We start from the raw sequence: 26,491 nt of genomic DNA, 5'->3' as shown, positions 1-26,491 counted from the left end.
CCAAAGGAGACCAGTGATTGGTTCAAAATGATGAATTCTCTAGGAAAGCCCTATTTTCCAGCCAATGAAATTCTTGATAATTTAATCATCAAAAAATATTGAAACCATTACCATATGCTCCCAACCACAGAAGCTGTGGCTGATTTCAGTCCTTACTGATAGTCTACACTATGTAACAACAAAGAATACATGTGTATGGTACTTGCTGGTAAGTATGAGTGATGTTTGTGAAAGTACCACTCAGACATGTCAGACAAAACAGGAACTTCCACCCTTTCAAGTTACATACTCCAATTACTTGCCCACTTGAAAGCAGGCTTGTTGTTATGCTACATATGAATGAAAATCTCACAGTTGAATTTCTAAAGGTTTATAATTGACAGGTGATTCAATTTAGTATCCAGAATAGAAATAATAGGTTTAATTGTCAACTGATTTCACGAGTTTTATTTTAAAATGAACTTTTCTTCTGCGTATGAATCTTTGTGTTGTCTTTCTGTAACATGTGTGCTACACAAATACAGCTGAACTATGAAGTGTGTTGCATAGTTAAACACCAAATTACATGAGATTCTGCTTTCTCATCTCTATGTAAACATATTTTGATATCATTTTGTATTCTTTTCTCTGCTACCATTGTTAGTTTAACTGGATGGATGAAATATGTCATAGATTTTAAAGTATATTTCCAGAAGAAGAAAAACAAACAAAACATAAAGTAAACAAGAATACCAACCATTTCTTTACTGATTCAAATATTTTCTTTTTATTCTTCTTACTTTCCAATCTTTCTAGCTTATCTATTTATAAGTGTTTTCTGGAAATATATATTAATCATTTACGGGTTCAAATTTTTTCTTTTTTTATCCATATTTTTACTGTTTCCTGAATGGTATCCTCTTTTATTTCTTTTTCTGTCTTCAACATCTGCAATGTTGCAGTGTTTGAAATCTTTCTCAACGCTCATGTAAAAATATATTTCCAATACAGATACAGGATTTCTACATCACAGGTCATAGTTTAGAAAAGGGTTGTTTCTTCAGATCTGTTGGATTTTATGATTGTAACTTTTGTAGATTGTGCAGTGAATGTGATATAACAATGTCAGGGCAGTGAGTTTGACAGTGTATACATGTAGACATTCTGGTGTTCTTTAGTGACCTGTCATTTGTGAATTAGGCATTGTGCAGGGAAAGAGTTGACACTTAATTCTTGTGTTAGTTATCTACACACATTGGTGGCATTTTACTGACATGTCTTGCATTTGTGATAATATTAAACGGTTTTGTTTTGTATGTGACATCTGCAGATTTTAGATCAGTCATTTTGTATTGTACTACAGTCTAGTCATTTGCAAAGACATGGGGTGCTTTAATGAGGTAATTTAATGCATGGTGGTTGACACATTCACAAATATTAGCAAGCCATAAGTGAATTGTTTATATCAGGATATGAGAAAGTGGACGGAGAAGATGAAACAGTGTTGTTATGACAAGATTATTTGTCCACCATATCAGTTGGAAAAGATGAAACTTAGATCCACTCTTCACTGTTGTGTGCCACATTTTAATTTAACAAAAGAGAAAGCTGCATGTGTTTTATTATAATTGTAATAATGCATTGTTTCAAATAAAATGGTCAGTAAACATTTTGAATGGTTACAGAATGATATAGCTTGAGTGTCTGAACACTCATGTAATTAACAACTTACTCTGCTTGATGTGAGGGGTCCTGGAGGATAGAAAATGGTGGCAGTCCTGTAACTGTACATACTGAAAGTCATGAAAGAAATGAGTGATTATGTTATGGTGTAATTTTGCCATGGTTGCAGTACAAAATTTAAACTGGATACTGACAGGCAGGTAGATAAATGTTCATCATCTACAGAAAGGCATGTGAACAGAGATTTTATCAAAATATGCCAAACTGTATAGCTTGGGGATCATGTTTGTTGCATATAATTTTCACTATTGTTATTACCAACAGACATGTCCAAATGTGTCATTATGTTTCTCATAAAATGTTGTTTATGGCCAGCACAGGCCTCAGTACCAGTTACATGTACAGTGTGACACCGCTATAGCGCGCTTTGTTATAACACAAATTCGGATATAACACGGTCATGGTGTGGCTCCCGAAATTTCATATACATGTATTTTTCTTGTGCAGAAAAAAAAAATCTTAAAAAGTATGAAAAAAATACATAAAAAGTTTATCATTTTGGGGCAATTGTGGCTTGGCTTCTGAAATTTCATAAACATTTTTCTCGTGCACGAAAAAGTATTTAAGTACGAAAAACCCTGCATAAACGTTTATTCTGGGATCGTGTAGGTCTTCACCAGTGTCGCAAACTTGGATTGGTTTCCCTTATTGGCTGCAAAACATACCATGTGGCTTTTTTTTTATTGGCGACATTGTTGGCTGTTTAAACTTTTATATATATGACCATTGTTTTGGAGTGCAGAAATTCAGAGGCCCCATGAAAGGAAGCTGCAAACTGGATATAAAATGCACTGAAATTTATCTATTGTTACATAAACAAATTCTTTGTCCATCTAAACAGTGCTTTGTTATAGTATAATTCGCTTATCTTGACATCTAGCACGAGTTCTGTATGTTGTGAAATATCTGCTTTTTTGTTGCTGACATTTCTGGTAACAGAGATCTACCGGACGAGGCATTGTCTTGTAATCCATCTTTCATCCGATTTTTGGCCGCTGGCTAGTAATTAATATATTTACACAGACTGACATTAGTATGTGGATGATAAGCAAAATTTCTCTTCTTTTCACTCAGAAATAAATCCTTCAGAACACTCATTTTCTGTAATACTCCCTGTCATCAAACCAGAACACCTATGTCTCTATTGTCCGTTGACCCTTTGTTAATTTTCAGATGCTTGCATGGAAGGCAGCATCACGCTGCTACCACCAATGTAAAATAAAAAAAATAATACATCTTATTTATTAGTTTATTCAATAGGCATGGAGAGACAGTGACTAGAATAGTCCAAACGATGGCCAGTTCCTTATTACAAATGTACCCAGATAAAATAGTTTGCTGAAATTTCAGAGGAAACAGATTACCTTTGAAGCACCGACTGTTATGAAAATGTACTCAGCAAATGGAAAAAATACCAGTCTCAATCATGCAATACAATTATTATTTTGATGTTGCCGCCACAATAAGAAATGGGCATTTGTTTGGTTCTCCAAAGCTGTCCTTTAGCGGTGACTTCAATAGCGCATGCACCCGTCATCAAAGAAAGCCAACTACAATCTTTCAATAACAGCAAAGAACTTTTCTTCAAAGGAAGTCAGTACCAGACTTAAATAAAAGTGATGGAATCTGATGGGCTTTTGCATTTTCCAACATGACTGGAACACGTTTACTGTGCTGTGAAAGTTTCCTAACTTTTACTGACTTGGAACGTACTGAAAAGTAAATGTGCTTTGTCATTCCACTGAATTCAGACCAATATGACCTGTTAGAAAATCATTGAATATTTTAAAGCTCTGTGTGTGCATATTTTCGATGGAACACTTGTATTGTGGATTCAATCTATATGATGAGGTTTGCAGGTGAGTACACGGTGTTGATACTCTATTCATGCTATGCATTAGACATTTATGTGTACCAATTCATGGTTCTCTGAATAAAGTAAACTATTATATGTCTTCACTGTTTTCACTACAGGTGTATTTCTCATTTAATATGCATCAATTTAAGATGGTAACTATGCTGATGAAGCATGTATTGTACCACCCACATTTATTACCTACACCCCCACAATTTTTTTTTTGGTACATTTTCTTCAGCTAACTGACCTGGTTGCTTATAACATGGTTCGGTCTATAATGCGGTCTGATTCTATGGCTTCCAACTACCGTGTTATGGTGGGGTCATAATGTATCAGTATCTCCTTTCCAGGTCTTTTGTTGCTAATATATTATTGTTAAGTGTCAGTGACAATTTTGTTTTATTGCTATAACCTCCATAATGTGGTATACTTGTCCAAAGTCTGTTAACAAAAAAAAAATATATGGCATAATTGTTTTTAAAAATTAAGATGTTCATTCACAAACTCAATGCTAAGTGTTACAGGATACTTTACTGAAGGAAATTAGGCATTTCATCACAATCAGAATACCATCTCCCCTCCCCCCATACCTAATTGTGCATTACCAGTAGCCCTCAATGGTTGATTGTGTAATGTGCAAGGGAATACAACAAGCTCTCCAGTACCAGTTTAATTTCATAATACAGTCTGGGTCCTTGTTGCCTAAAATGACCATAGTATGATGCACTTTGCTGATGTTAACATACCAGCATCTGTTTAATTAACAGAATCAAGAATGTGTATATTTTTAAACTTGCATATGCTTGTGTGTTCATATTTAGTATCTTTTATTATTTCAGGAACAAAAGACAGAATTGGGTAAGACAAGACTGCTTTTAAAATGCTTCCAGCAGAGACATCGATCAGTTTATGAACAGTTTAAAGAATGCCTTATACTGTCTGAACACCGTGAATTGAAAGATATTCTGGAAGAACAGGAGACAAGAATACCTCAGCAAATCATCATCACTGAGGAATCATGCTGCAAAGGTCAATGTTCTGCATTAATTCATTTATTTTAAAGGATTTAAATGAGAAACAAATAGACAGAAATTCTCAGATTTTATTGATAAAGATTTAGAGTATTACTATGCATTTAAGAGCTCGTTATAATAGCTGTTTACAGCAAGTAATACTATTCATGGTCAGTGGGGCTATATTTTCTTAGTCGATCGAAAATAAATGTTGGATAGGAGCTGATATCGAAGAATAAAATTCAGAAAATTTTGATTAAGGATGGATCATAATAGTCTTATATCTTTGAATTCATACTGCCCTAGGTACATTGTTACAAAAAGTAATGTGATGTGTAAATAATTAAAGTTGATTTATACATTGTTGTCTCACGTCATTGTTTAAATTTTCATGTAGATGCAGAGATTATTTGTAAACGAGGAGTCAATGGGACCAGACACACTGTAGATCTTGTATGTGATCCAAGGCACACAGATGTACCACGTAAGCAGCATTTGTCCCACTAAAATGCCTTATATTATACTTGTCCCTCTAAAATGCCTCATATTACACTTGTCCATCTAAAATATCTCATATTACACATTTTATGCACAATAAAACAATACTGAATTGTACGAGAAATGATTTAATACATGCATTGTAAGAAATATAGGATACATGAGTATATGCATTTGTCTCTCTCTCACTTACTCTCTCCCTTTCTCTCAAACATGACACTATTCATTATTACCAATGTTCCACAACATCAAACTCATAACCAAAATAACATCAATACTTAATTTAAATATTTAAAAATATTTGGCTCTCTCTGTGGGTGCTATTCATGGGCTAGAATCTGGATGTAAAGGACTGATTCCCAATCAGTGCTGGGCTCATCCCAGCATTACAGTGTATTCTGGGCTGATCCCAGCTCAAGTAGATTTGGTGCTAAGCTGATCCCAGCTCAATGTAAAAGACTGATTCCCAGTCGGTGCTGGGCTGATCCCATCATTACAGTATGTTCTGGGCTGATCCCAGTTCAAGCAGATTTGGTGATAGGATAATCCAAGCTCTAGTAAAATCTGTGCTAGGCTGATACCAGAATTTGAGTATATTCTTGACTGATCCCATCTTCAAGTAAATCTATGCTAGGCTGATCCCGGCATTATTGTGTATTATGGGCTGATCCCAGCTCAAGGATAATTGGTGCTAGGCTGATCCCAGCATTAAAGTGTAATCTGGGCTGATCCCAGCTTCTGTAGGCTGTGCTAGGCTGATCCAAGCTTAAGTAAAATCTGTGCTAGGCTGATCCCATCATTTAGGTATATTAAGTAGACTGTGCTGGTCTGATCCCAGCATGCTAATGTATTCTGGACTGATCCCATCTTAACTAAATCTATGCTAGGCTGATCCCAGCATAAGAGTGTATTCTGGGTTGATCCCAGATTCGTGAAATAGAGCTAGGCTGATCCCGGCATGAAGAAAATATTGTGATTAGTATAGCTTATGAGTATCCGATGGGGGTAAAACATCCTATCCCATGGTAGCCCCATGTGCATGAATGATGCAAGGGCACAACCCACAGTGTATTCATTAATGGGTGGTGATGTGGTAGTATCATTTTAGGGATACTTTTGTATCAGCTAGAATTTAAGAAAAAACAAAAACTGATGTGGAATGCTGACAGAGTTTTAAGATACTCATCTAATTGTACTGAAATACAACCACCAGCATAATATGAGCAAAATGTTGTATAAATGGTACGTTTTCTTTATTAAAATGAAATAACTTTTCTACAAGGCAGTAGCTAGAATGCATGAAGGATATAATAAATACCACACGTATGAAGGAAAACATGCAACAAGCAAAGGAAACCTATTCTCTACAAAGAAAGACTTCGTAGTTAAAAAAATCTTTAAAACAATCGGGAAAACCCAGACAAAACTCTACCAAAGTTCTAACATATTTGCAGGACAAATTAACTTAAAAATATCCATACACATCAAGACTTTAGAATATTAATGCAACAGCTGGGAAAACCCAGAAAAAAACCCTGCCAAAGTCCTCACATTTTTGCAGGAGAACATGCTTTAAAATAGTTATTAATATTACTTATTCAAATCAAGACTTGTTAATATTAATGACAGCAGTTGAAGGGTAAATATGTTGTCTTGTTGAAACATGTTGGTAATAATTAGATAATGTTAATTAAAAAAAAAAACATCTAGCTCTGCTTCAGTACTTAGCTGTGGTTGCGTTAAGTCTGCGCATCCCTGTCTCTTTTACTGATTTTCATGGCTAGTTCTAAGATCAAATAGAGAGACATTTTCAGTATAGTTACTAGATCCCAGTGATTTTGCACTTGATTCTTCTCTTTACAGTATTCATTAGTTACTTTTAAATCAACTAGAAATGAGTAAACTACTATTTTGATGCTACTACTTTTCATCTCTGAGGTTATCGTGGAGCATCACAGACATGAGTCTCAGCAAGGTGTATATGAGGGCCAGTGCTACCATATAGGCAAACTAGGCAGCCGCCTAGGGCGCTGATTTCAAGGGGGCGCATTTTTAAAAAAAATGTATTGTTTATAAATTTTGAAATTGATATTTCGGGGGGGGGGGGGCCAGGGGCGCCAGAATCTAACCTTGCCTAGGGCGCCAGATAGTCTGGCCGGGTCTGACGCCGGCCCTGTATATGACTGTAATAGACAGTATTCAAAAGTAAAAGGCTGAAAACTGTTGGTTTCTGGCCATTTTTTATATTAATTTCAGAAGTAGTAGAAAGATGGTGGTTAATATAGTAGTAACTTTTGTTTGGTTGAAATCAAAATAAAACTTTACCAAAACCAGCCTTGACTGCTGTGAAAGTCTGCATTTGACAGCTCTACTGTTCCCACATCAGAAAAATATCCAGAGGCTGTTACAGTGCAAAAAGTGCTCAGAATTACACTGTAAGTGATTATTTTTATAATAGGAATTAAAATTATTATTATAATAGGAATTAAAGGGTTTTGTTTTGCTAAGATGATGATGGTATCGATACATGTGGCATGCCTTCATTAAATCAAAGTTTACAACTTTTTGGAGACATTTCAAATTTCAGGATCAACATGTGCTGCTGAAAACATTAAGATGCAGAATTTCTGTCGTTTCTACCTGTTGCTGATTGAAGTGGGTACTCAAGCACTGCAGTTACTTTTCGAAAAACATTTGTCTTCCTCAGGTGGCATTAAACTGTTTCTAGAATGTGAGAAATTAAAGATTGAGAAACTTCAGAATCAAAAAATTATAACGAAGAGACAAAGAGACCTCCTAAAACCAGGCTTTTCTGTTAGTCCGTCATTTCAGGATCTTGATATACGGCTGTTAAGCATACTTTTGATAAATTTGTGCAAAATCACAAAACCTGCAAATGGCTGGGTGGCAGAGCCTGATGTCAACGATATATCAACAGGAGCAGATATTCTTCGACTACTGAAAGCCAGAAATGAGCTACATGCTCAGTGTTCAGAAGGAGGTTTGGCTGATAGTGACTTTCAGGAAGCATGGCATGCTATTTCTCTGTCAATTTTAAGACTGGCAAGGCAATCTGATTCAAAGAAGCATGAAGAATTTCAGAACAAAATTACTGCTGTCTATGGCAAAGACATCAATATCACAAAGGAGAGAGAAGTCAATAAACAAATAATAAAACAGATGATATCAGACATGGATCCAGGAGCATTGTCAGACCAGATAATATTAGCAGATGAAGATGAAGATCATCCAAATACGGGTTAGTATGACAAACTATCTTTCAGCAATGGCATATGTAAATCTGGATAATGGCCTTAACACATGTGACTTATTGGAGTCTAAACCTCTTCTTATTGGAGTCTAAACCTCCCTTGCAGTTTCAACAGACAATCCATATTTAAGTAATGTAATCATAATTCATATTGGCAATGGCTTTGAATCATCCTACCAGGAAATGCAGAGTTTTGTAACTAATTGAAGCCAAAATATCCATTTTACTTAAAAACCTTGATAGGTAGATTTTTTAGTGAATATGAAAATAATATAGCGATTCTATAGAATGTTAAACATGTTGTTTTATAGCTACAATGCCTCTGAGTTTTAACTGACACTTAGTATGTTCTTTTGTAATAGATACAAAATCTTCAGGATCATTGCAGTATCTTCTTCGCTGGGCACAAGCTCCACCGATGTCCTTTATGAATAATATATTCAGTCCACGGAGATTTATATTCAAAAGAACAGACCGTGGTTCAATAATGCTTGTATTTTCGACTGGTGAGGACTTCACAGTTCAGGATTTAAAACCTAAGTCTGTGGCAACAAAACTTAGGAAGCTACTCACGATTGGATGTTTTCAATCAGAAACCCAACTGAAGAACCCAGTACATGTTACAGTTTCCATCCTGTCTCCAGAAAACGGTGGTAAGTGTCTGTAACATTATTTAAACAGAATTGATGTGAATATCAATGTCTGTATATATATTTCTGATGCATTATAATAAAGTAAACATCAACAGGTCATGTACGAATCCAATATGCATTATCTTGAAAATACTTGATTATATACCATAAATGAAGAGGCTAGATCACATTGACTGTTTTTGTCCAACTATATTATATTCAAGTTATAAAATATTATTACTTTTGTTTTGAGGAATGAAATTTATTATACGAGTTCTTTCGTCTATACTCTAACATTTTGATTTGAAGCCCCTATTGCACATATTGTGTCCATAAAAGTCAAAGTAACTTGTCAAGATGTTGGAATTGAATTGATCATATTAGCTGGCTAACATACTGAAATGATTATATTTGCTGGCTGACATGGATTTCATACCTGCCATATTCCCAGCATGATTTGGGTATTTGTATAACTCAGAATGTGTGTTTTGGGGTCGCAAGTATGGTCAGTGTGTGTGACCAAAAAATCACATCATCCTATTGAGAATAAGCTAATTTGTCATGTAAGCATATCAAAAATGATTGGAAGTTTCAAATCTGAAGAAAGAAAATAACTTGTCTGTTTTGTTCAAATCATTTACAATGCTTACAAAGAAAATATAAGTTTGTATATTTAATATTGTCAAATATCACCATACACATCAACATAATGTGCATCCACGCTGACATTAAATAAAAACACACACAAAGCTTCAGTCTTTAAAATCAGATGGCAAAATATAGGCCTAATTAAATGCAGTCTGTGCTACTCTCAATATTTTAATAGTGAGTCTGTGCTACTCTCAGTAGTTCAATAGGGAGTCTGAAGTGTCATCAGTGTTGATCACTGCACTCAATAGAGGCTGATGGTACTGGTGTTCAAACTGCTGGATTCTCAGAGAAAATCCTGATCAGAATTGAATTGATCTAATTACCCTAATGTTAGCGTTGTCAGAACTGTATCTGGTGCAGTCTGAGAATGAAATTGTTCATGTCTGTATAGAAAAATGAATATACATCCCATTTGGGGGAAGAGGGAGAGGACATAATATTTTCAAGTTTAATGGGGGTTTTACAGGTAATACAGCAGTAATAAACGCCTCTGTCCAGTATGGGTGTTAATGCTTTATCAACACAAATCTCCTATGCAAAAATGAGCGTGTGCTTATTATTGTCTTTTAATCAATTTATTTCATGGATAAAATCATCCTGAAAAGCACAGGTCATTTAATATTTTTATTTTTTTTAACATTAATAAGATAATGAATAATAATAAAGAGAACTGCATGTCGTATATTCCAGAGTGACTTATGTTGATAATTGTTTGCGGTATGTGCAGGAATAACCCCTCCCTGCTGTGTTTCTCAAAGTAAAACTCCATGAACCAGAATTTCTGAAATTGACTTGTGCTTGACTTTGCTGATATCTTCTTGCTTCCTTTATCTCCTTTAAAATTGAATCACACTTGAACACTTTTCTGACAACTGGAACAATCATGCTTTGCATGTCAAGGGTTGAATGGTAAAAGGTGCTAACTACACTTTTCAACATTTTGAGATATTCAGCATGAAAGGTTTGAGTGGGATTTAAAAAAATCTGTATGATGCCCATCTAAGCTACTTTTCAATATTTCTTGAAATTGGGAATTTGTTTTTGTAAATCAATGGTGATGTACAGTGTTTATACTGCCAATGAGCTGCAATTTACATTTTTAAAACAAGTCTCCATTTCTTTTTTATTTTCCATGTTGGTAAAAGGAGATATCAGCAGTCAGCACCTTTTACTCTCAGAAGCTAAATGGTAAAATATTATTTTAGCCTCTTTTACCAGAACTCTGAATGGCAAAAGTTACTGTTCCATTGAATTAAGCAAACAAATAGCACATGTTCTTCCTATAATACTTAAATGGAGAAAACTAAGCACACTGTTATGATCATTTTGCAAGATGAAACAGTTACTGTGTATCAACATGTTTAGGAATTTATAAAGGAAACCATACTTAGCATCATATCAGTGATTGTTTTACTGCTGAGGCATGTAACAAGTTATATAAAATGTGCAGTATTAGAAACTAATTTTCTCCTTTGTTCATTGTTGCAGTAAATTTGTCAGAATGGTAATTTTTTTCAAGAATTCCTAGGAAACATAAGTTGCACTTCCTTATTCCACAATTTCCCAAAAGCTCTTGGACTGATATATATTCTCAGGAATGTGAAACTAAAAGCCCAGAATATGCTTTTTGCTGTTATTTTTTTTGTGATGATAAGACTAGACTGTATTCTCCAAAATGGTTATGCTGTCCTCATTTGTATAAAAGCGCTGAATAGTATATGTCAGTGTTAAAAGTTAGGGAATTAATGAAGTTTCTTTTCCACGAAGAAATGGCCAATCTTGGTAAAAATGAATTTTGTGATCACTTGCACCGGGAGCTGGAAATTTCCCAAAGTTATGGCACTAATCAAAGTTTGGTCTACCTCTGGTTACACCTATTGTCACCAGCATCTCTCTGAAGACTGCTTATTAACACATTAACCCCTAGTGACGACTTAATGGGGCAGGAGGTAGTAGCCTACTGCCAAGCTCTGTAGCATCATGGTCGTGCATGATACACTAAAGTGGGTGGTATTATAGAAAGGTAGATAGATGTAGCTCTACAGTGATACCAAATAATCTGGAATATCTAGTTGCACTACAAAATACAGATTTTAAAAAATCATTTTTTGGACCTGACTTTTTTCTACCCAAAATTTGCCTGTGGTCGGAATCCAATTTTGTGTCCGGATTTTAGACTTTTTGGTCTCAGATCTAAGGCAAACTGGTATGAACTGCAAACAGACAGATGAGCCTTTGCAAAAAGTAGGATAAGATGGGCATTTGGAATAAAGAGTGGTCTCAATACAAAAATAATAGCTACATGTAGCACAAAAAAAGAAAAGAACTCCAACTTTTACCCTTCTGCTTATGCGCGAGTCAAATAGCCAGTGAGGCAGTATGTTATTGAAAGATCACCGGGGATTTGGTGTTTTCAGATCTGTTCAGAAATAGCTTTCAAAATGTGTTTCCTACTCGATATTCAGGCAAAAATGACAAAAACCTCCAGGAGTTAATGTGTTAAATGTATTATTCACAAAAAAGACTGTTTGGTGTTTTCTCTTGACCTGCATCCATTTTATCTTGAACCAGTTTACTTCATCCCCTGTTTTGTCTGCTTACACATTTCATACAGTTTCCTTCTTAATTTCTTTAAATCCATGAAGTCTTTAAATGGCAATTTGTAATCACAACATAGAGCATTTGAAGTCCTGCTCGAAGAGAGTTTAGATGCAAGATAAGACAGTCCTAGTTTCGCAAGAACCTCTATCTCATTGTGCCTTGTCCCATAGGAAGCAAGTTGCATTACCATCTCTGAGTGAGTAGAATGCTAAGTTGTAGCAGCAAAGTTTTCTCTTCTAATACAATTCCCCTACTAAGCAACAAAGAGTTGCCAGGACAGCCTGCAAGTCATATGTTGAAACATGTGGAGTTGCATCAGATTCTGCCCTTTCTTATCTTTGTCTTTTTCTTTGCTGGGACATTTTCTTTCTAGTTTAGTGGCCACTATATTCCTTTTCAGTTTTTCATTCTGTTCTAAGGTGCTTATATTGACTGCAAATTGGACACTTGTCTTTCTTGGAGTGGAAAAATTACAAATTGTATTCACTGCAGAAAGTGTTTCTGTTCACTTTTCCTGAACAGGTGTTTTGTAATCTTCTTTGCACTTTTCTACATAAAGTAAGTGCATTGGTAGAATATTTAAGTCATGTGAAAAGTATTTTCTTTTTGTGCTTTTTCTTGTGTAATGCAGTTCAACTGCAGTTCAGCAATTGATGTGGTCATGAACAAATTGAATATCAGTTTCTGGTGTTTTACTGGGTGGAGGGTGTGAGCACATACCATCTATACCAGAGAAAATTCCATGTACTTCACTCATTGCATGTTCAGTAGTATTTTTGACAATACCTAATTTCCTTAGGAAAAATTTTTTTGAACATACACAATTTATTCTGACCAACAGTTGTGTAAAATGCCAGAGATAGACCTTTGTTCTTCTCATCATTGAAGCACATTCAGGTTCTGTCTGACAAATAAAACTTCTCTGCTTCTCATAATCACCTGAACTCCAGTATGTCTAAAAATTTCCTTTCATTGATCTTGTTATTTTCCTGGTGGGAGCACTTTATAGGTTTTACTGTTCTTGCTGGAATTATTTTTTCATACTTATTAACTTAAAACATCACCTTTTGACTGATCCTTTTGTTTACAAATATTTGCCTTCCACTTCTCTGGATTTTCTATTTTTTTCAAGAAAGTTTTCTTTCATTTAGGACTTTGATTATTAGCATTTTTGTATGGTGTTAAATACAGCATTGAATAACCTATAGGTTGATTTTTGGATGGTGTGAAGCAGTGCTCTGTGTTTTAAGGTAATATGTCTTAAACTGATGAATTACGTATACCATCTGTTTCAGCTTCTTGAACTACAGGAACATTTGGATCAGTAGCAGCTGACATAATGAGATCTCCATCTTGCAAATTATGCTTGTTTGGACATCTGTCTCATTTGTCTGTCTAGTTGCATACTTGTTTCTTTTTAATGTAATCATAATGATATTTACCCATTATTGTAACATGTTCAGTATGGGATGGTGCTACCAGATCTGGTTATACATCAAATACTGAGTTGAATGATTGACTTGACAGAATTTAATTACCTTCATATTAGCACAAAGTCCATCATATCTGAATTACACTGTGGATCTTTCATCTCTTCCTCTTTGATTTTGATGAATTTGTTTTGTTCTTCAGGTGTTAGCTTCTCAGCACCTGTAATGCATAATATTCTCCTCTTGATGCTTTGTTAATTTAGCTGTCAGACCCTTGATTGACATATAATGGTCAAATTGTTCTAACACAGCAGCCATTTAAGCAGTTGCTATCTGGGTTAAGTCTTCCTTTCCATCATATTACTGGCTAAAAGCTTGTCATTACTGCAACATATCTAGAGCTTTCTTTATTTTCAGACTTATTGCATTTGAAAGACCAGAAATGTCCTTCATTTTGTTCTCAGTACCTTCATTTGTATTATTTTAAATTGAGACATGTCACTGATATCCCCAGCATTTGATAGTTCCGTTGGTTTATCATTGTGAGAGCTTAATAATATTTCAATGGATCAGTCTCTGATCATTTTCAGAATCACTGTAAATCAAAGGTTGTCCCTTCTGTTGATATAATTGTTCTGCTGCATTTTGTCTTTCTTTCTGTAAAGCTTTCTTTCATTGATTGCACTGGACAACAAATTTTTACAAAAGTCATGTTACTGAAATAAAATTAGTCAATTCTTATCAATTTTTATGTGCTGAACACGAATATGACAGTCAAATTGCAAAATTGGCTCTAGTTTTTTTGTAATCTGCAAGAAATTAATGTTTACATAACGAAATGCATTCCAATAGTAAAAGGTCAACTGTAATAGCCTACCTATAAAAAATCAAGTCATTGACTACATCTTAGATTTCTTCGCCTGTCTCTTGTACAGCTGTTCGGGAGCATCTCTGAGGAGTGTCCAGCAGTAGTCAGCCAGCATTGTAGTGGACCATTTTCCCTGGTATCTTTGTTCCATTGTTGCGATATCTTGATGAAAACGTTCGCCGTGTTCATCACTAACAATACCACAGTTGCTAGGAAAGAAATCCAAATGGGAATGAAGGAAGTGAATCTTTAGAGACATATTGCAGCCAAGTTTCTTATACTTCATCAACATGTCTTCTACTAGTTCCTTATAGTTTTCTGCCCTAACATTTCCGAGGAAGTTTGTAGAAACTAGGCGAAAAGCATTCCATGCTTGTTTCGCGTCACCTTCCAGCAAGTTGTTGAACCGGTCATCTTTGAAAAGCTCTCGAATCTGAGGACCCACAAAAACTCCCTCTTTAATCTTTGCTTCGCTGAGTCGAGGGAATTTTTCATGCAGGTATCGGAATGCTGGCAAAGTCCGGTCAATGGCTTTCACGAAGTTCTTCATCAAACCTAGTTTGATGTGAAGGGGTGGTAGTAAGATTTTCTGAGCCTCAACCAGAGCTGGGTGTTGGATATTCTTCTCTCCAATGGCTACATTCTGCCTGTGAGTCCATTCCTTCCTCATGTAGTGCATTTCCCTTGCTCGGCTATCCCACTCGCATAAGAAACACATGTATTTTGTATATCCTTGCTGCAGTCCCATTAAAAGGGCAACTACCTTCAAATCACCACAGAGGTGCCAGCTGTACTTGTTATACTCAATGGAATTCAGTAGCTGCCTTAAGTTATCGTATGTCTCTTTCATGTGGACAGCATACGCTACTGGAATAGATGGAAGAATGTTTCCATTGTGCAAAAGCACAGCCTTGAGACTCAGTTTCGAAGAGTCCACAAATAGTCTCCATTCTTGTGGGTCATGAGTGATTTTTAAAGCATTCATGAGGCCCTCAATATCGGAACAGAATATCAGATTACTTTCCTTTCTGAAGAAAGGCTCCAATTGCTGGTGGCGCTTTCGATATGCAGTAATTGTGACATCTTCTTCTAGAAGATTCCATTGTTGGAGTCTTGATCCTAGCAATTCTGCCTTGTTCTTTGATAAGTCCAAATCACGAATCAGGTCATTTAGTTCTTCCTGTGTTATTCTGTGTGGGGTTGATGATGCACCACAGTGAAAATCTGGATCACTGCATGCTGATGGACCAGGAGAAGAACAGGTCGACTCACCTTTGTCTTCGTCAGATGAATCAAGAGAATATTCTGCTGGAGGTTCTGGAATAGGAAGTCCCTCACCATGTGGAACTGGTCTCAATGCAGACGGAATGTTTGGGTAGACTATTCTCGACTTCTTTCGCTTCGTTATTCCGCCGGAAAGAGGAGGAACCAAGCAGAAGTAACAGTCATTTAGGTGGTTGCTTGGCTCTCTCCACACCATTGGGACTGCAAACGGCATTGATGACCTTTTGCAATTCAACCACTGTGAAAGCTGTGTTGTACATGTAGCACAGCATATATGCGGAGCCCAAGGCTTGTCTTGGTCACCAACCTTGCATCCGAAGTAAAGATGATATGCCTTCTTCACTTGAGAATTGATACTTTTCTTCTGGTTGGCAAATGTCACTTCCCCACAAATATAGCAAAAATTGTCCGCGGTATTAACACACTTTCGAGGCATTACTGTTCTTTATTGTACGTAAATGGATAAAATAATAAGTTTTATGTAACAGTAGCTTGAACTGTCTCGCACAACGTCTAAAATATTTTAAATGCTGAACCTATCTGATTGGGCTTTATATAGTACACTGCTTACGTCAGCTTCAGCAGCCGCCTGGCATTAGTATAATAGGCCTACACATGTATAGTACACTGCTGACGTCAACTTACTTCACCAGCCGCATGGCATTAGTATTGCATTGCATCAGAAAATGATGCAATCAACTGTGGATGATGTGAGCATGATGGTATTATGCAATGTTACATCATTATTCCGGATGTTGCTGCAGTCCTACTGGAGAAATTTACACAGTGAAACATAGAAAATGAGGTATATGAATATCTTCAAAACGAGAGCCAATACAAATTTTTCACGGTTATATTCGTGTTCGGCACACCAAAATACTACAGATTAGGGCCTTTTCAAGTCAGTAATGATTTCACTGTTGACCAGTGTTGTCTTTTATGTCTTTCTCTCCTTTACCAGTTTCTATCTTGGATGTTCAGGTGCTGCTTTTCGTTTCTTCTCTTGCCAACTATCGGTAATTTCCATTTTACTTTGCAGTATGTTACTCAGTAGTCATCCCTGTTAGAAGAGAAAACATTTGACAGGACATAATCACTGTCACTTTGCTTATTTTTATTTGAACAGGAATAACACACTTGGATGAAGTATAGTCAGTCTCATTTTGTTTGTATTTGTCTTTGTTAATGTGCTATTTTAGAGGCATGTTTCTTATTAGCATTGATCTAAAGAAGTTTTACTTCTGCTTACTTGTGTTTTGTTCTCTTTCATTGCATACACTGGGTTCATAATGTCTTGAATTTTTGTCAGCAAACAATTCAGAATCAGTAATTGAAGAATCAACCACCTCTGTTGTTTGATCCCCTTTCTCTGAAATCAATGATTCTAAAGTTACTGAAACTTCACCAACTTCAGGACTGATGTAGATTTTATCAGATGTGCCTCTCGTAGCATCATCAGTAATATTACTTAAGTCATCATTTTGCTCCAGATATACAGGTTGATATGTGCTACTGCTGTTTGACATTTGTTGGCTGTTCTAAAACTTATTTGTCAACATCTGCTCTCAAGTGTTATCCATTCTACTTGATACCATCTTCATCTTTTTCTTTTAATATGCTTCCTGGTTTTTGTTTTTTACTTTTTGGTCCCGCTTATAAATGTTTGAGTCTGAATTAGTGTCGTCATTCCTTCTATTTGCTTGATGAAGCTTTCTTTTTAATTCTGCTAAAGTAATATTAGTTCTGATTCAGTATCCAAGTGAACTGCAATGTGATGGTGGTCTTGAGTCTTTTCAATAAGAATGGTTTTACTTTCTTCACATGTTTTTCCCCAGTTTGTGCAGCCTGTTGGAATCTAATGGTTTTTTTTATGAAGTTATTCCCTGTGAATTGTTTTTTTCTTTCTTCTCTGCAATCATAGTATCTTTATCAGATTGAATACAACTTGAAAATTCATCTTACCAATCAGACCAATCACTGTTACATGCTTCTTGATCCATCTCCAAGTAGAGGAAATCTGTTTTAGACTCGAATGACGCTTGATCATAAAATAAAAAAACACATCTTAATTTAAGGAAATGTCAGTCTTTAATGTTTAATTTTCAATTTAAATATTTAGATGGTAAAACCTAATGAAGGTTATTCTATTCAGGACATTCCTTTACACTAAAACAACTGTTATTTAAGAAGACATCAAATATTGTAAAATATCCTTTCAAAAGCTACTGAACACATATTGGTACAAATAATTTTATGATTGCTTGATATATTTTGTACAGCTGTTTATCAGAATACGGTAATTTTGTTGCACATGAAGCTAAATTCACAGTGTTCCATAAATAAAGCAAATGATTAACTTTTTTTACAAAATTTCAATTTAGATTAAATATATTATGAACCAGGAGTCTTAAAAGACAGTCAAACTGTTAAGAAACAATGATTCTTAAATCAAGATGGAAGTCCCTGAGAGGGCCGTGTTGATGATAATGGGGGTATTACATCTTAAAATTAGCAAAAACAACAAAAATGAAAATACATGCACAGAATAATAACTTCATGTGCATTCCAAATACATGTACATATATTATTTGTGTAAAGGTGTGGCAATTACAAGAAAGAACTTTTGAACATGATACAAATGACTATATGTCTCCTGCTAAATAAAAGTGATTTAAAAATCACAATTTGTACAAAAATGTTAGAAAAGATAGAATTTCTTTTTAATCTTTGGGTAATCTTTAAATGATAACACTTATCTGAAAACTGGTATTGTTCTTCAAAAACCATTAAAATACTGTTTTTTGCATCCATTTTCCATGCAGCTATATCAGTACATCCACAAAGAGGAATTTGGATTCTGATACTTAAACAAGATATTCCTGTTTATTTGATGCATCTAGTTTACCAGATAAAAGCATTATATTTTAACATATAAACCATTTAGTTCAGTCAGAGAACAATGACCCACCCAGATAATCACTTGACAATTAGCTGAGTAGAACACACTCTTTCAGGTAGAAGTTATATTGGATTTCAGCACCTTTGACAATGCAGTTCAGTTACACTCTTGCTCTGGAAGAAGGTGCTAAAGGCATATATAACCTTTTACCAGTTATTTTTGTTAGTTATCTTCTGTTATTTATCCCCTTTTACCTGAAAAGATATGAGTTATCACCATATATCCCCTTTTACTTTTCTGGATCCTGGGAAAAGTATTATAGATTAGTAACTGATAATTTTTCATCACTGATTCCAAATATAACACTAATTAAATTTTCACCAAAAATGCAGATAACAAAGACTTAAACGAAACGCTGCTTTTCACAAACTTGCAAATAATTTTTAATATAGATGGCTTAAACATTCTTATTCAGGACAATATGTTATAAATTTTGTTCTTCAACATGCCTCTTGGTTTACCTGTAACTTAAGATGAATTGGGTTGTTCCACTTTGTGAACTATACTATATAGATTAGCACAATGGGCTTGCCCACACCAGTCTTGAAAGTACTTAACACATCACACTAGATATTGTGAGCTAATTAAATAATATGTGAAATGATGGCTGTTTATACCTATTGTTGACACATCTTAGCCCCATCCCAGCACATAGAGCTGGTTAGAACTTACAAGTGACACCCTGATTATATCTAAAAGTGTATTTAGTGTGGGTTGACCCTGTCATCCCATAATACATCTGTATATGTTTATACCTGACCTCTTTGCCATTTAATTGCTGCTATTTAAACTGCCTGAAGGATAGTTTTACTTCAGCTCCAATGGACTGTTTACCGTTTATACATACTACCTGTTATGGGCATATATTGAAGTGGTGGTTTTTCTTATTTTGTTTTAAAATTTCTGAAAGTCATGTTTTTCCAAACACTGCCTTGACAGGGAGTTTGTGACTTTAAAAAAAAGATCACGTTTTTGCGTGACACTTCATGTTGTGGCAGGTATGGTTTCTACATGTAAGGTTTGAACTGTATTATGCATTAATTACTTTGTAATGCCACTGTTAATTTTTCTAAACAAAATGAATACAATAAAATGGCATACAAACATCATTCTCATAAAATCAGGCTTTAGAATTTCCATATCATCCAAGGATATGTCAATTAAATCATATCCTTATAATAGGAAAGATGGTGTAATTCTTCGAGTTCTTGCATCTTGCCATTGATATTGCATTGAAAGAATAATGAACTAGCATTAATGAAGGCCATGAACATGGATAGAAGGTGCTCTTCCTTGTCACAGAAATGGGGTTGGTAAAGGGAGATGGAATTCTGACCAGACAACAGCAGAAAGATATCCAAGGGTAGGAAATGTAGGTTGTAAATTAGCCTAATGTGTACTTGTATGTGAATATTATAACTTATATAAGTGAAATTAACACTTTTTCACATACTGTTTTTAGATACTTACATATGCAGACGATTTAATATTCATGCAATACATTGGTGCCTGTATAGTAAGTTACTTGTATGTTGTTGCATAAGGTCAGTAAATTTTATTTTCACAAGATAAATTTAGGCAATAACATCTCTAAACATCCCTGTTCATATTTCCATGTTTTTTAAATATATATTTTGATTTACAAACACTTTATGATAATTATTCTTTTTAATGCATGTATTTGGGGTGGTTAAATTGTCCAGGAAATTATAGATATTAAAGTTTAACTTCTTGCTGAATCTAAAGTAGCCTAAGTAAATTGCTGTTTTGACCTTCATATGGCTGACTACCAGTAGATTGATACTGGAAATATTTTTAACCAACAAAATATTTATGTTGCAGACCCGGATGAAATATATTTCTGCATAGACTTTGAGAGAACTGATGACACAAAAAGTATAGAAGGTAATACATGTTCTGATATGGTTCTGCAAGTCTTAAGAATATTTGCAAGATTGATAATTGACTACACATGCAGTTAGTTTGATACGTTGGTGGGAAAGAGAAAGTATTTCATGACATTTTCTTCACATTCAATGACAGAATCATATATTTTAAGAAGGGTAATACAATATCTGTTGCTGTTACATTGGTTTTACTTGTCTGGACTCTTAGTCCCAAGTCCAAACTACTTATCCCTCCAATTAGTATTGGGTGGTTAAAATTGAAAGAAAACATGATACCAATTTTGCTGTTTAATCACAGCTGACATACAGAATACTTTACTTTTCCTGTGGATGATGTGTGCAGTACAAGTGTGGTATATAGTTCATTGAAATAAATCTTCATTTTTGTCTTTTTGGCCTGTTGCATACCTTTTTGTGTTAACTGAGTACTTATCTCCTAATAATACTAGCGAGCAGCCAAAAATCGGATGAAAGATACATTATGAGACAGTGCATCATCCGGTTAGTCTCCATTACCAGAAATGACAACAACAAAAGAGAGGATATTTCACAACATAAGAACTCGCGCTAGATGTCAAGATAAGTGGATTATGATATAACACTGTACTGTTTAGATGGTTTGTCAATATGGACAAAGAATTTGTTTATGCAACAATATATAAATTTCAGTGCATTTTATATCCAGTTTGCAGCTTCCTTTCATGGGGCCTCTGAATTTCTGCACTCCAAACCAATGGTCATATATGAAAGTTTAAACAGCCAACAGTGTTGCCAATAAATAAAAAGCCACATGGTATGTTTTGCAGCCAATAAAGAAAAACAACAATCCAAGTTTGCGACATTGGTGAAGACCTATGCAATCCCAGAATAAACTTTTTGTGCGTTTTTTCTTTCAGCTTACTTTTAAGAAGAAGAAAATACTTTTTCATGTATGAGAAAAATGCATATAAAATTTCAGGAGCCAAGCCACGATTGTCTGGTATTATTCATATGTGATATCTTTATTACTCGAAATGAGAAGCAACTTTTTGAGTTGTTTTTTTTTCGTAGTTTTTTTTATGTACAAGAAAAATACATGTATATGAAATTTCAGGAGCCACACCATGACTGTGTTATATCCGAATTTGCGTTATAATGGAGCACGCTATAGCAGGGTCACACTGTACAAAGAAAAGAAGGGTCTGTCATTCTGTTTGTTTTTCCAGGACTACAGCCTCCATATTTTTGGTGGGTATGTCTGGATCTCTTCCCATGCTGGGAAAGATGTTTCCTTGTTGGGCAGAAATGTACCATGACCTCCATGGTTTGGCAATTGTCTAAATGCAAATGATCCATTCTGTGCATTACATTGCCATCAGTGCCATTGATGGACAGATACTAGGTCTCTCCAAGGGGAGAACAAACACCTGAAAGTCAGTCGCAGCAACCTTTTTGTATCAGTGTCAGAGAAGAACGAATTGTGCTTTCACAATAGGGAAGAGGGGTGCTCTCCATTGGATAAATCTGATGTGGACTTGTCCATCAGATTTTTATAAATGGACATGTCTTGAAGCAGTCACTAGGTTTTAATTTTTGGTCTGGATTTGGGTTAATATCTCCACCTTTGCCTGTGTGTGTACCCCTATTTCCAGCAAGTAAATCTTCCTTCCCTTGCATGTCATGGATGTCCCATCCTTGCCAGGCAAGGGAGAAAGTCTTTTGACTCTTTCCCCTTCCCCAAGGAAGGAGGACCTAGGTAGTTGCAGACTGTTTTGCAGCATCTTTCTCTTCCCAGCATCTCAATAAGTGCCTGTCTTCTAAGCCATTATTTTAGGGGTATCATCAAGCATCATGGACTTTGTATGGATATATTTTGATCTATAATGGATCCCCATCATCTTTCAGCAGTCCAAACTGGCTCAAGGGAAGAGGTATACACCTTTCTACAAAATGGAATAGTCAAAAAGGTAGAAAATGTCCAGTCTCTAAGTTTCTTTTCCCAGATCTTTCTGGTGCTGGAAAGTTTAAGTTTCTAATCCATCTTTCCACTGTAAACCAATTTCTTCTGCCTTGGTCAGGTATCCCATGAGGCCCCATGGAAGGTACTCTTCATTGTTATTCAGGTTGTGTAGCTTGACATCCCCATCTTCTTGCAACACAGAGAATACCTCAAGGTTTTAACCAGGGGATATTTCAGTTTCATGCTTGTCTCACCTCAGTTTCAAGAATTTATCAGGGTGATGGGGATAGCAGTCCACTTTGAGGCCCTCAGAGGTAATCATCCTCCATTAGTCAGATCCTGATGGGATCTGATATTTTCCACCACTTACATTGTTGGCTAAATCAGGACCAATTCACGCCCATGAATGCCATTCAGATTCGGGATGGGTTGCTCACCTTTAGTCAGAGTGGGTAGTTCTTCAGGAATATTTCTACTCTGAATAAGCAGCCCATTCTATAAACAAATTGGATATGTGAGCAGTGATTCTAGCCTTAAAGATATGTGTTGAGTTATTATCACCTCAGACAAAACATCAGAATTAGTTTACATCGGGCATCAAGAAGGTACACATGTACCATCTCTTTGTGTCAATGTGTAGGACATCCTCCAGTGGACATCCCTGTAGCTGATCATTCTCTGAGTTTGTCATATTCCAGGAGAGTTGTTTTTGTTGTTGTAGGGTTTAATGCCATTTTTCAGCACATGATAGGCTATACATGGCAGCCAGTATTAATGGTGGAGGAAGAACCCAGGAAAGCCCTGGAAAGAACCACTGACCCACGAGAAGCTACTGGCAAGCTTTCTCACATACCCACATTAGCCGAATCTGAGACTCGAACCCACACAGACAGAGGTGAGATGGCAGTGATCTGTAATGGAGATCGCTTTAAACCACTCGGCCACTCAGGGCCCCCTAATCCAGGAAAGTTGTTGTTGTTGTGGGGTTTAATGCCATTTTTCAGCACATGATAGGCATACATGGCGGCCAGTATTAATGGTGGAGGAAGAACCCAGGAAAACCCCAGAAAGGACCACCGACCCATGAGAAGCTACTGGCAAGTTTCTCACATACCCACATTGGCTGAATCTTAGACTCGAACTGCTACAGACAGAGGTGAGATGGCAGTGATCTGTAATGAAGAGCGCTTTAGACCACTCTGTCACTTGGGGCCCCAATCCAGGAAAGACGAGTATCCTTGTGGACAGTGTGTCAAGAGGGGACCTTGTGGTCCTCATTGAATGGTCACTATTTTAACTTTGACAAAGACCCTTGGTGGACTTGTTCGCTAAGAGAGTGAACAATAAGCTCCAATTTTACGTCTCTCCAGTACCAGATTAGAGGGTGTTGCAGTGTAAAATGGGATCATCTGTATGCATATGCCTTCCTACCTGTTCTTATTACAAAGATTCCCTCCATCTGTCCCACGTTGATATCCTGAACTCTAGATGCAGATCAGTGGAGGAAAGTATTTATTATGTTGTGGTCAAGGAGTCAGACTGGAATTATGTTTGTTTCAATTCTGATCGTCCAATGCCAGTCAAAGGAGGGAATGATTAGCTTGGACTGGGTACTAAGAGTCCTGTTAAAGGGAAGGCAGTGCTATAATAATATGTAAGTATTTCATAATTATGGGTGAACAACACACCTGTGCTGTGTATCTATATGAATTTCAATATGCAGCCTATGATGTGATTCATTATTGACACACATATCAACTTGACGGTCTTTACATCTTTAGAACATCAGTCAGTGGTAGGGTAGTGCAGTTGACACTGGTTTTATTTCCAGTAAGCACATTACAGACAGACATAAACTTGCCATCTGTTCATGTGCTTTTCTTATCCTTCACAAACTTTTCAAAAAAATGCTTCCAAACAGACTATGTGCTTGTTGTGCTAGTTCAGTGATTTTAATTTGGCCTTTAGGCCATTGTAGGCAGCTCCATTTGATCAGATTCAGGACTTATATTGATCACCATGCACTTCTTTTTGCACTGCATGAAAGCTTTAAAAACATCATTTTTCATGTTACTACGAAAATTTTAAAGACATTATGGTGTTATCTTCTAAACCAAAGAAATAGTACAGTTTCCTCCTGCAAGGAAAATCATAATATCTAAAACAAGTCCAAGGAGCAGAGATGAGTAAAAAAATAAAATCCATCATATTGTACATGCAGATGCAGTCACATGCACTCATTTCTGTCAGTGTAAAAGGAAATTATTTACAACACCCACTCCCCTTTTATAAATTAAGACAAGGGGACTGTAACTCATGTGGATTGGAATCTGCTCCCCTACAGATTCAGTTTTCTATTCATTTTCAGTCATTAAAATATCAGGAGACATGTCAGACTTGTTTTTCATGTATGATTTAAGTACTTTACAGATCATTTAATAGCCACTTTCATGTGAAGCTTATATTTTGCGTTGTACCTGTTTTAATCAAGCTTTGATGTAGTGCTTACATTGTGTCACTCGGTGAATAAGCTACATTTAGTTCTGATTGGTGTTTTTTGTTTTCACACTTGACGATTACCAGTCATAATTGAATGTAATATGTTTCACTGTTTTCCACAGTGGATGTGTAGCCTTCAGATTCAGTCATGTAAAGGTGGTTATGAAAAAGTCAATAAATTATTAAAATCATTCATGAAGGACAAGTCTGGGATGTCCCCTATATGTTGATATATGTTATCAGTGACTTGACTTGCTGATGGAATAAAATAATTGGCATCAAATGGGGGTGGGGGCAGATTTCAAACCACATGAGTTAGTCACATTGTGTTAATTTATAAGATGAGTAGTTGTTGTCAACATTGTGTTTTTTAAATGGACAGAACTGAGTGCATATGCCTGTGACAGCTGTCTCAGATGAATTCTCAATTTAAAGAATAAAAAGGCAAACAGCTAATAATTATTCATAACTGCTGAAGATTAGAGTAACTTGTCTAGGGTTAGTATCATTTTGTTTTGATTCTTTACCTTTTGTATCAATATGGAAAAAATATAGATACATCAATATATTGATTAATTGTTACACCCCTATTCATAATTAGAAGTAATTATACCCAAAACTATATATTTTTGTCATTGGGATAGTAGTAGTAATGGTATGTATGTAATTAGTGTTTTGTGGAACCTTAGCACAAAATTGGCTATATGGTGGCAACTAAAAGTAAAGTTAATACAATTTTGAAATGAATTGCTCCATCATTTAGAAAAATAAAACATTGCAAATAAATATAAACATTAAGAGCATAAAGATTAGTATAAAACTGGAGTCATTTATATTCACAACAATTTCCATGATTACATGAAATGACAAGATGACAATCATGACAAATTTGTCATTATAAGATTTTGAAAAATATTCATCAGAAACAAGTAATTGATAATGTTTTTCAGCTAATTTTCTATAATAAAGATAAATCTTTGTGCGTAAAATGATAACAAAATAGTATAATTGTAAAATGCTCAACATGTCAGTTAACCACAGTATTTAATGAGTTAGTTGATTGCAGTAAGAACAATAACAAAATGAACTAATGGGACAACAACATCAAAAGCCTTAGCTGCTTTAAAACAGTAATAACACTAAACAGCAAGGGAATCATAAACACATGAACAGATAACAGTATTAACAAGAACAAAATGTACAATAATAATAATATTGATAAATAGGGGATGAAAGAAGAGAAAAAAGAAAGGAGTTTTTTTGCTCATGCTAATCTCAAATGTCAAGCTTAAGTTTTCTTATTTTTTAAGCATGACTCATTTTTGTGACTTAAGATATTTTCTGTGAATTAATAATTAG

At 35.5% G+C, this 26,491-nt stretch overlaps 1 protein-coding gene across 1 annotated transcript in view; it reads left to right on the top strand.

Moving 5' to 3' along the window:
- The window catches only part of LOC149789307 (uncharacterized), a 130,836-nt gene that overhangs the window by 32,240 nt on the left and 72,105 nt on the right, over window positions 1-26,491 (top strand). Inside the window, exons 7-11 of the mRNA XM_089973602.1 lie at window positions 4,420-4,609; window positions 4,991-5,077; window positions 7,679-8,350; window positions 8,725-9,015; window positions 20,630-20,692. Of these exons, the coding sequence (XP_089829728.1) occupies window positions 4,420-4,609; window positions 4,991-5,077; window positions 7,679-8,350; window positions 8,725-9,015; window positions 20,630-20,692 (1,303 nt within the window). The remainder of the gene's footprint in view (window positions 1-4,419; window positions 4,610-4,990; window positions 5,078-7,678; window positions 8,351-8,724; window positions 9,016-20,629; window positions 20,693-26,491) is intronic.

This window comes from Sinohyriopsis cumingii, chromosome 11 (assembly GCF_028554795.1).
Source record: "Sinohyriopsis cumingii isolate HCF-2022 chromosome 11, ASM2855479v2, whole genome shotgun sequence".
NCBI lineage: Eukaryota > Metazoa > Mollusca > Bivalvia > Unionida > Unionidae > Sinohyriopsis > Sinohyriopsis cumingii.
The sequence above is the reverse complement of the archived record's forward strand: the minus strand, read 5'-3'. Positions and strand labels throughout refer to the sequence as shown.